The sequence below is a fragment of the Vanessa tameamea genome, chromosome 3, assembly GCF_037043105.1.
Source record: "Vanessa tameamea isolate UH-Manoa-2023 chromosome 3, ilVanTame1 primary haplotype, whole genome shotgun sequence".
Taxonomy (NCBI): Eukaryota; Metazoa; Arthropoda; class Insecta; order Lepidoptera; family Nymphalidae; genus Vanessa; species Vanessa tameamea.
In genome coordinates, this window is record NC_087311.1 from 7,929,677 (window position 1) to 7,941,665 (window position 11,989).

The window sequence follows — 11,989 nt, forward strand, 5'->3', positions numbered from 1 at the left end:
GATTTTATATAATATAAATAACTATTGAAATTTTAAAAGATGTATTTTATAAAGTAATGGTTTAATGTGTAATATTAATTACAAGAAAAATAATACAACCTTGATTACGATTTGCAAACTGGTAAGTTCTCCTCCCGAGGTCTCCGCCCCCGCTTATTATTTATTGAATTATAGGAAGTAAATAACAGTTAAGACTTATGAATCACAGCACCATAAAAGGAATACCAATGTTAATATTCTGATGATAGATTAAAACAAAATTAGTTCAAAATATAGAACATTTTACAACAAATAAAACAACGAATTTATATAATATACCTAGTATATTGTAATAACACTCTCATAAATATATATTTACTTTCTAGATATTATTTTGGTGCTGTATATTATTATGTATGTATTTTTTTCGCTTTCTTACGTGCATTTAATTTGACTTAACTGTTAAACATAAATAATGTAAATCCGAAATTGGCTTAAGTTTGACTTTAAAACTGTGAATTTTTGTTACAAATAATTAAAAAATATAATATCTGAGCCCGCACCAACAAATTATAATACTATTTTCTCAAGATAATTGCCAATATAGTATCGAAAAATGTCAAAACAAGCAAGACGATTGTTGTTGTGTCAGAATAGAAACTACAAAAAACTATTTATTAAACAAATTAAAATAGCTTCTCTAAAAAGCAACAAATATTTAAAAAAAAAACGAAAATATCAAAAACAAATTCCTTTATTAACCAATTAACAATATAAATTTAAATATCAAGCATTTCTTCCATACGTATGGAGTACGGAACGTCATGCACCGAGGTCCAGTTCACAGCGTTGGAGCGAGAAATTACATCTTCTACGAGCTGATCTCGAAATTCTTGCCATCTCCTAGCAGATACAAATTCTTTGAAGAGTTGTTTTTTTGTCGGTATCTGTTTAAATGATAAGATGAACAGGTAAGATGTTCATTCCTCGCTTAGATTTAATTTATACATTAAAATCATAACTTACTAGTAGTATGATTATAATTGACGGAGTTACCTTTTTCTCTAAATAGTGTTGTATTCTCGACCAGATATTGGCAGTATTCCGTTGAAGAAGCCATATCTTCGGTAGTAGCATACAACTGACGGGAGTTAGGGCCACTATGCGTCGATCGCGCATGTTCTCACCAAAGCCAAAACTAGAACCTGGATTTAGTTGGCAAACCTGTATTCAATAGAAACGTGTTTTAAATTGTCTTTCAACCAGTACTTGAATCTACATTAAAATACATGATCGCGTAAAAATACTACTGTATCTCTAGTTTTGCCTCAATGTTACGTGACTCAATATTACGTGACAGCAGATAGGAACTAAAAGGGATAAAGATTCAATGTTGTAACGTGCTATATTTATTAGACTGACAAAAAAAAAGACCCGCTGAGTTTCTTTCGCCGGTTCTTCTCAGGTCAGGATGTTTCCTTTTCCAAACCGGTGGTAGTGTTTACTTAGACTATCATTAAGTAAGTGTAATGCCTCTATATTGAATAAGGTAATTTGAGTTTGAGTTTATTACAACATTCAACCTTCCTCCGTTTTAGTTTTAAAAGCAAGTGAGGCTGTGACTAATAATGTAACATGTCATTCTTTGTATAAAAAAAAATGAATGTTTGTATTTTAGTTTTCTCTGCATTTCTAAACTATTCATCTGATTGTGTCAAATTTTGGTGAGGTGTTCCGCGTAAACCATGAATTTGACCGAAATTTCTTAGTATGTTTTTATTATTTACTCGTGCGAAGCCGGAGCGGGTTGCTCGGTTTATATATATGTAATGTTGAATTGGTATCTATTACATTATTAATTAGTTTCTCAACGCACCTGCATGAAGTATGTTTTGAGGTTTTGCAACGGCACCGGCTTGCCAGCTTGCAGTCCAATCACTTCAGGCACGATACTTAGTCTATAAATAAATTCTATAGTTATTTTTATGATACGTACAACCTACCTGGGCTTAAAGTTTGTCTGGAAAAGATCGCTTTCTTATCGATAAGGTCATCTCTTGGCTCTTGCACATCTACTTTGCCTATACGTTATTTTAAGTTTAATTGTCTCACAATATACACTATTAATATACAATGTTCCTCTACGTCAGTATTAAAAAATGTGATTATTACCTTACTGATTCCCGCTGTTCCTTGTGGAAGGACGGACGCAACAGTTCTTGAGATGTGGAAGGTTCTGGAATTTCGAAATCAACGCTCCCTCTACTGTATCGTTCGGGCTCTCTTTCACTTTTGGCTTTAATGGTTGGTAATTTCATAGCACTCGACGAATTTTCTCTTTTTAAGGTACTCGCTAACGTTATGCTTTTCCCGGAATCTCTTTTGGCCTCAGCACTTTGACTACGTTCTTTACCATCGGCCATGGTGTCCGATTCTGCTTCTCCTTTATTTAAATTCTTATATGCGCCAAAATATTTCGTGTCAAAGTCTTGCTCGCTTTCCGGTTTTGGTACCTACAATTTCACTTGGAATAGAACTATAGAACTACTTATTTTACCTTACACTACAAACTGTCACGATACATGAACCTGTATATTTTTACGAAGCACCGGAAATATCGATAATAAGAAAAATTGAATTTATGTACATAATTACATGACAGCAATAAATTCTCAAGTCTTATACTATAAGCTGTATTATTTTTGTATTATACGATTAATGAAAGTATTTGTTCCTTACCATTTAACGGTCATAACATGTTCGTAAAAGTTAAGGTGTATCTTGGATGTAATTATTATTAATAACTGTTCGTGTTTTCTGTATGTGGTTCATTGTCTGTTTGGAAAATACTAAGATTCTAAAAATCTTATCTGATTCCTAATAAAACGATATATATAATATATAAAGTTGTTACAATTAATCCTTCCGAATTTAAATGCGAAAACGAGTTTGTTTATTTGTACCGATTTAAAATCTTAATTATTCAACCAATCACGAAATCTCGCACATGACACTTGATCATTACAGACCCTCGACCTCCCCCCCCCTACATCTCAGCCGAAAACTATTCATGAGTAATATGAACACTTGCTCTTATCAAATTTAAACTATACTTTATTCAAGTAGGCTTTTACAGGCTTTTTTTTAAAAAACTATATTAAGTGAAGCTACTATTGATGTATATGATTAATAACTAAATTGAATATAATACTTACAAAAGGATCATATAAGGCATAATAATGTTTGCCAAGTCTCGTCGTTACGATCACTTGTAAAGACTCAATCATTTGACATCGTCCTGACAATATGAAATATACAAAATTTGCAACGCCCACACCGTCCCCGAGGAGTGTTTCATTCGGTTCATATGATTTCATCTTTGCAACAATACAACCTTCACGACGTGCTACCTAATACAATTAATTTAAATGTAATGATATTTTTTTTATTTAATAAATAAGGTTTAATATTTAAAAAAAAAATAAAAACCTCGTCCAATGCATCAAAATACGTAAAAGCTGACATAGCACGCCTGACTTCGTCCCATTGCTTCTGTATGGACGCTTGCAGAACATTCTTAAAGTCTTCCTTCATGAGAACCAACACCTCACAATGATCTAATTGTCGGAACAGATTTATAATAAATACAAAACTTAATACACCGTGGACTAAGGACAAACAAAGCTCTTAACATTTTACGAGCTCCCGTTACTATGATACGATGGCGTTTGATCGACACAAAATCACTGATTACAAATTGTACCTTTGTTTATTGCAAATGCTTAAATTTAATTGTAGTTTTCATTTTACGATGAAGATAAAACAGCGACCTTGTTACGTATAACTCCGGATAGGTTTGTGTGATTTTATTAAAATCAATCAAGTATTTTGTATATGATTCATGAAAAAAAGTTAATCTACCGAGTTAAACGCCGGTACAAAAATAGTTGTAATAGTCCACTAAGTATTTTATTTAGTTTTTTATTCAAATATTATTAAAATTTAATCTTACAGTAATGATGCATTATTACCGTCTTTACCATAGGACACATGGGGCACGTGCCCAGGGCCCCATCCTGAGAGGGCCCCGAAGAACCAACAAATTACCAAATTAAACCAAAATATATCTAGCAAAAGGGCCCCAAATTCATGGGTGCCCAAGGGCCCCAGTATAGCGTGAGACGGCTCTGGATGCATTATATAATTTGTAATAGATTAATTCTAACTAACCCTTTGTAATAGTGAAACAACAATAACAATTTTAATATAAATACAAAATATATCATAATAAGTATGTTTCTGCTATTCAACGAAAGGATAAAAGAAAAGGATCATATCTAATCACTGAGTATTCAAGTCAACGAGTGAATGTTGTTAATGCGTTCTTAATACATCTAACCATTTATAAGTCTGTTAACGTCTAACCATTTGTTATGCATGTGGCGGTTCTCGGAATGTTGTGTAGCAATGAAACTTCACCGAACATATCACCGGGGTGCATCACCCCCACATCCACTGACACATATTGCTTTAGCAGTTCATCATAAACGAGCTGACTCACAGTCACGTCACCATTTATAATAAAATATAGAGCATGAGCCTCGTGATGCTGGCGAACTATAGTACGTCCTGGACCATAGTACTTGAAATATGTTACGGCGGCTAGTTTCTTTTTGACATGCTGATAAAATTGTAAGGAAATGCGTTTGATTGTTTTTTATTACGATTTTGATATTATTACGATATTGATATTATTATTAAACTTACATTGGGATATCGCTTAAAACATTTAAGTCCGCCAATAATACGAAATATGTATTTTTTCTCTTGGTCTGTTCTTTCTTCTGCCGGTTTATTCAATAGTGCTTTATCCTAAAACGACGAAATCTAAATATATGTATGCATCCTAATCGAAAAAAGTGCATTTTAAATATAACGAATACATTTCAATCGTTTCGTACCTTTAAACTATTCTATTATAAAATTATTTAATAATAGCTTTATTTATTTTCTAAAAAAATAGCCGACCGTGACCCTCGCTGTCCAACACGGATTAAATCGAGATGGCCCAGTGGTTTGAACATGCATACTTACCGATGATTGTGGGTTCAAACCAGGCAAACATCGCTGAATTTTAATGTGTTTAATGCTCAGTGAACGAAAACATCGTTACATTCCTGTGTCTAATTTAAATGAAATTGTATCCACCAACATGGGTTGGAGCAGCGTGGAGTAATAAGCTCGAATCAGTGGGTCATTTATAGACTGTTGTCTATACTATAATCGCGCGTAAATATATTAAATAAATTATTAATTAAATATATTACCTAATAAATACTTTTAAAGTTTGTTTTAAATTGTCGTTCAGTAAATGAAAATCTAAAAATTAATCGTATGTTTTGTTGTTACAAAGGGTTATTCTTATAATCAACGAGTATTTTACTAACGTTTATACTCAGTAATTGCTTTTTCTTAGTCTTTCCTCGAACTGCCTGTTCAACTCTCCGTCTCACATCATCTAAACCTTCATAATGATCTACCCCTTCAATCAACCAATACGCATTAGCCATTACTAAACGACCTAGTGCTCGGAACAAACATTTTGCACGAAATTTTCTTTTCATTTGCTCTTCAGGATCCTGATACAAAAAAAATAATTAAATACAAACATTTAATAATAAAACTTTTTAACTTTATATTATTTTTCGGATCAAATATACATTCGATATTATAATTTTACCAATTCTTTCTTCGCACCGCCTCGCGTAGCCATGATTATTTATTAATATCCGTTACACAACACGTTATCAAATATGCCTTTCTAAGACAAGATTATGCGAAAATCTAAATCATATAAAAACAATATAACTTTAATATAGAAAAAAAATACTAAATAAAATAGTTTCTGTTTAAATAGTGGTCAATACTAAATTTCAGTGACTTCTTTTCTTTTTACTTTTTTATTCTAATTCAAAAGACAGTGCAGATAGTACATAAAACACATAAAATAACAATGAATCCTATTTTTAAATAGTTAGTGTTAATTTTGTATAAAAAGACTTAAAAGAATAAAGTTTTTTATATTATATTTAAAATTGGCGCGTGATGACATTGTTACTTTTTATTTCATTTTATGTACTGCCATTGATTCTTAACATTTTGCAAATATTTTCAAATCATACTATTTATTTAAAAATGCTTTACTAGTTATATTCCCAATGAAATTTTTATTATATTTCTTATTATAATATAATAAAATGACCTTATGTTGCTTACTTTGTGTCCCATTTATGACTTTTAGGTTGTGTTATCTGTAAAACAAAACATGATTTGACAAATATTGACACTTAAAATTTGACAGTATTGCCTTGCATTATTCAAGAAACTACTAAACTCAATTTTTAAATACATCGACAAATAAACTAATTATTTTCATCGAATAATTCCTAAAAAACGTAATAATTAAAAATGGTAAGAATAACAAATATAATTCATCCTTTGTGCTTAAAATGTTTTAGTTATTATAAATATAAAAATAACCGGTATCTTGATGAATATATTAATATAACGCTTTCGATTTAGTCTCTATTGTTAATATCATCCTGAACTACAATGGCATTGTATTAATGAAATATTCTCAAATTTCAGAGTTTTGGACTCCCTTCTCTTAAAGTTAAACCAGAAAATGCTGGTAATATCAACATCCAAGAAGGCCCATTTGGGGTACCAAGCCCTATGGTTGCTGGACTCGGATCTACAAAAAATAAGTTAGGCATGTCACATCCATTGCTGGTGTCAGAAAAAAATGTAAGTATCTGTGAACTATATATATATGTTGCAAATAGCATTACTATTATTTCAGTTAAAATACAGCAAAAATAATTAAAAAATTGATTGTTGTATGAACTTAATGTGACAATTTTAGTTTTATGCAGATGTCATGTAATTTATTTGTACTGTATCTTTACTGGCGAAGGATAATCAGTGATCTTCAACTACTATCTACCAAGTAATATTGTGGAATATCTTATTGAGTTTTGTCAACTTATGCCTTATAGTAAATATATTAAACTGAGGCTTAAGCTGTTTGTTAAAAAAAAGTTGTATGTTAACTTTAAAGAAAGAATTTATGAACATCTCAATCATCATCAGACATGATTCGTAAACCAAAATTTTATAGCAAATTGTTTTGTCATGTAACTGATAAGTAAAATTATGAGTTATTGAACTATATGGGAACTAGTCAAGTTACCCCAAAAAATATGGGTACCCTTACATAAATTCGCAAGAATCTAAAATTACACATGACAATTAGGGTTACCATTATAATTATAAAGAGAAGAGTTCTGCCTGAATATTCAAAAAATATTGTACCAGGTCAAAGTTCAATAAAATGTGTTTACTTCAATAAATTTTGTTTATGCACTGATGATAAATATATTTTTTACTTTCATACTTCAGTATCATTTAAATGAAGAAAAGATGAATATGGCAATGCTTCGCAACATCCAAGGTCTTCATGCTCCTATGAAACTTTCAATGGAGAGAAAGTTTGCTAGCAAGGTTAGTATTTGTATAGAAAAGTCCCACTATAATAACTGGCTAAGCTATGCATAACATTTAATATTTGCAGGCTTTATGTCCAATTTTTATTATTTAAAATACAATATATGCATACTTAGTAAATTTGTGATCTACTAAGCATTTAGCCAAATTCAGGGTTACTTTATTCCTAAAATATAATGATATTAGAAATGTACACATGAATCTATTTTATGTAATCTTTTGAGAATATAGTACCCAAAGTTTAGGCAGAACTGCATAACAGACCTGTTGTGGTTGAACTCAACTCATATCAGTAGAGAAAGTTTAAAGTAAACAATGTCATTTCCTACTTTTGATAATACAGTCAAAATCTGTTATAACAACATTGAAGGGACTACTCATATTTAGTCATAAGAACGGATAGTCGTAACAATCTGTGGTGCTTATTTTTTTTTACGAAGTGTTATTATTGAATGTGTAGGTCATAGGTATTAATAGGCAAAAATATATGAATGTATAAAATTAAATTATATTACATTTATTTCAATGAAAACATATACATATTAAGAAAGAACAACCATTCCCTGCATGTAAAATTGTTCATTAAAAAGAATCTTATGTAATACACTAACAGCAATGAGACCATCATTCAAAGTTAGCACGGTAAATTGTTCTTCAGAGTCGTCCTGTTCGTCATTTTCTTCTTGAACTTCCCGAACTTCTGGTACAATATCATCTTCCATATCCGGTGCACAAATCACAATAGACCTATCTACATCAATGAACTCGTCTGCTTCAGTAGTAATTGTTTACAATATGGCTCAGCTGATTGTTCTACAGATATCATTCTCCGAAAACATTATCCAAATGTGGTCTTTTAATGCGGTATTTCGTAGTAAGAAAGGTCTTAAAAAGCAATATTTTTGGTAAGACAGTTATGTAGCATTCAGCCGGGACTTTTGATTTTGGCCAATATAACCGATATGTTGTTCTAAACGATGTCGCCATAAACGGTTTTAACTGCATATGTAAACATGTACTTCAAGAGTATGAAGATATAAAAAATGGTTAAACTCTTATAATAACAAGTACCTATTGATACCATCACATTAAAATGACAATGAACGAGATCTTAAAGTTAAGATATAATCATGTTTTACTTCTATCACAGTTTTCATGTCAAGGTTCTCGTGAATCTCTGAATTATGAGTGAACCAGACTATCCTACTTATAGTTCTTAATATATTGCTTTGAAGACAGGATGTTTTTTATGCTTTTTAAATTTAATTTTGCTATTATTGTTTGATCTCAAACTTATTATTTTCAATTTCAAACAACATTCACTACTAATTATAAAAGTATACACTTATTACTTGTTGTATTTCTTGAGAATTTCTCTAAACAAAATTTCATTTTTATTTCTTCACTGGCTGTGAACCGCAGCCCGATACCATAAGTCTAAATGGTTTTTATAACTGAGCTATTTGCTCTCACATTATTACCTACTAAGGAATAATGTTGAATTTTTTTCAGTGTAACCATAGAAGATGAAAGTTGTATTTTTACAATTTAAAATATTCTTTACTCAAGTAGGTGCTCCTAAGCACTTTTGAATTGGCATGTTATATGTTCCATTGAGTATAAAACTACTATTTATTACCAGCAAGAAATACAATACATATATTGTCAACTGCATACAATTATACTATATTTGTATTTATTAATAGGCAAATTTAAAAATATCTGTAGAATCTTATTGTTCAAATGGATGTATTCTTCTTTGAGGAGTCTGAAATTTGGTTGTTATAAGTTTACTATTATGCCACGAATTCTATTATAATGATCTATATTGTTGATGATGTTGACACTTAGATGTTGTAAAGTTATTGTGGAGTAACTGTAAATATTCCTACTGTGCATTAAAGAAAATGGACAGTTCTGTTTTAAAAAATAGAAATCAAGACTAACTCTAAAAGAACCTATGCAGTGTAATGGAACTATACATTATTTATAAATAGACTTTAGAAGAAAATAGTAAGGAAGTAATTACTAATTGAGAAGTAGGTTATTTGTCTGATTTTTCTAACAGCATATGCTGCCAAGCTGAAACTTGTATGTAGCTGAATTTGTTAGGGACACATAGATTTCACAAAAAATTTATAATCTCCAAATTAATTTCCAATTAAATAGAGAAAATGTGTTAACAGGTACTATTACTTATATCTATTTCAGGTTGGCCATCTTCCCTTCCTACCCAGTTCAAACCTTCAGCATGATGTATTCACGGGCAGATATTTAGACATAGGTTTTGAAGACATTCTCAACACCTCAGAATTTTGTGAAGTCAGCGGACAACCTCACGCTGTGATTGAAAGATCTTTAGGCATACTTTAAATGCTACGATGCTATCTAATAACATCTTATTCACTTAAGTTTTTAAATAAATATTAGTAAAACACAAATATGTTGTTTAATTTTTATGTTTCCTATTCATTCTTTACAATATCAAGTATTCGCAGTTTACATATTTTCTTTACTTCATTTATACCAATATTTATTTCCTCATCTCTGGTATTTCCATATCGTAAATTTAAACCATCAATTATTGATTGCACTTTGTTTTCCCTTGCACATATTATAAAAGGGAAACCAAATTTTTCTTTATATCTGTAATTAAGAACAAACATTTAAAATAAACAAACAGACACCATTTATCTAATAATACTAAGTAATCGTTAAAAGTTTATGTATTATGACACGAGGCAGAAAGTAGCAATAAAAGTTTAATTATACAAAATTATATACTAAAGCAACTAACAAAATATTTTTTATTGCTGACATCTAGCGGTGACTACAGTAAACCGTGACAGTAAAACATTATGTATTGTAAATCGCTCCTGTACATATAGATGTCGCTAGTATTCTTAGAAGAATTTGGATATCGAAAACATTTTCTTCTCACAACAGACGTATTGGTAAAAGAGAACGAGAAGTAGAAAAATGTACTGGCTAGCTATTAAATAAATCATATTATATAAATAAATAGGTAGGTATTAAATAAATAGGTAGTATCAAAAAAATATATATATTCTTGAAATAACTACGTAGGTACAATAACAAATATATCTGATATCTACTTACTAACATATCATTAAAATAAATACCTTTTGTTACTTGAATCGATGATTGCTTTCTGGGCATTACTAAGATCGCTCAGTCCAGCACTCTGTTGCTCAGACGCAGATTCTTGTGTCAGCTCTCCTTGCGCTGCTAAGCGTCCCGCCAAATCAGGATGAGACATTAGTACTTTTAACTTTTCTGAAAATAAAATCTTTTATAATCCTTCAAACCAAATTTTACTATTAAAGACTACCTTCTTTTTAATTGTTTTGTAAATGTTTGCTACCGTACCTTCTAGCTATAGGGTAAAAAAAAACTTACTTAACCATTTTTATTCATTAAATAGCAGAAATTACAATATATTTAATTTTGAATACTACCCAAAATATTAAGTTCAGTTTTTATAAGACTAGAATAGTCACACTCAGGTGATCAAGTAAACTCGTACTTATATAAGTAGGTATATCTATATAATACTAAGAGGTACGAGTACTTATTAGTAGTGACTTTTATTACTAGGTAGTTTGACACTTACAGCTCATATTTATTACAACGATATGCTGAGCTCAAAGTACTTAGGATATCAGGACTAATTTAACTTGTTTCTACTAAATTTTAAAACTTAATATCAAAAATAAAACAAACAATGAATCTCAGGTCATAAACAATACTAATGACCGTAAAAAATTGATGTTTTAAACATCACAACATGGGCGACATCTTAAATCAAAAGCAGTGCTGTAAACACTGATCCTCAAACAATTGTACTATAGATACAAATATTTACTTACCTTCATAACTCACTTCGTTCAAATATTTATAGAACGCAGCACATAGGTCAGTAACGTCTTTAAACGGACGCATGTGCTTTACGTGCGCCGCCGCCTCGCTGCATAGTTCTATCACATTCCTAAACACCCACTCAAATCTCTCATCATTCATAGAATTCACTTCGGAAATGCTAATTAAACCTTCCATGTTATGATATGCTATGCGTTAATGTTACAGAAGTACAGACGAAACTGAGGCCAATGTCTCTTATCGAATGAAAATGCTATCGCACAAGGTCATTAGTTCAAATAACAATGACATATTTATCCTAACTGCTGTTATAGTAATGACAATAATACTTAAATATTTAACTTGTAGTTATGGTATTTTTTTAAATTTCTAACATTGACAAATTAGTGTCTACAACTTTTCTTTTCTAGCTTTAAATGCTGGACTTCCATCCAAACATACCTATTTTATTTTGATTAGGTACCCATTATTAATTAAAATAATAATAAAAACATATACTACCTATATTCGATGTTCTATCGAAAAATCGACTTCCGTAGTACAT

At 30.6% G+C, this 11,989-nt stretch overlaps 3 protein-coding genes across 3 annotated transcripts; 1 reads left to right on the forward strand and 2 right to left on the reverse strand.

Moving 5' to 3' along the window:
* Positions 1-719: 719 nt before the first annotated feature.
* Positions 720-5,613, reverse strand: LOC113397254 (uncharacterized). The gene is made up of 9 exons (XM_026635533.2): positions 5,427-5,613; positions 4,747-4,851; positions 4,405-4,660; positions 3,469-3,596; positions 3,195-3,389; positions 2,152-2,492; positions 1,856-1,937; positions 1,036-1,203; positions 720-926 (listed from the first exon to the last, which is right to left on the reverse strand). The coding sequence occupies exons 1-9, from the start codon at positions 5,601-5,603 to the stop codon at positions 759-761; spliced, it is 1,620 nt and encodes a 539-aa protein (XP_026491318.2). The 5' UTR covers positions 5,604-5,613; the 3' UTR covers positions 720-758.
* A 709-nt stretch (positions 5,614-6,322) lies between these two features.
* LOC113397335 (proteasome maturation protein) lies at positions 6,323-9,986 on the forward strand. The gene is made up of 4 exons (XM_026635634.2): positions 6,323-6,450; positions 6,628-6,786; positions 7,441-7,542; positions 9,757-9,986. The coding sequence occupies exons 1-4, from the start codon at positions 6,448-6,450 to the stop codon at positions 9,916-9,918; spliced, it is 426 nt and encodes a 141-aa protein (XP_026491419.1). The 5' UTR covers positions 6,323-6,447; the 3' UTR covers positions 9,919-9,986.
* Positions 9,987-9,994: 8 nt separating this feature from the next.
* On the reverse strand, positions 9,995-11,670 carry LOC113397334 (2-oxo-4-hydroxy-4-carboxy-5-ureidoimidazoline decarboxylase-like). The gene is made up of 3 exons (XM_026635632.2): positions 11,436-11,670; positions 10,689-10,842; positions 9,995-10,191 (listed from the first exon to the last, which is right to left on the reverse strand). Exons 1-3 carry the CDS (start codon positions 11,620-11,622, stop codon positions 10,011-10,013), a joined length of 522 nt encoding a protein of 173 aa, XP_026491417.1. The 5' UTR covers positions 11,623-11,670; the 3' UTR covers positions 9,995-10,010.
* Positions 11,671-11,989: the final 319 nt, after the last annotated feature.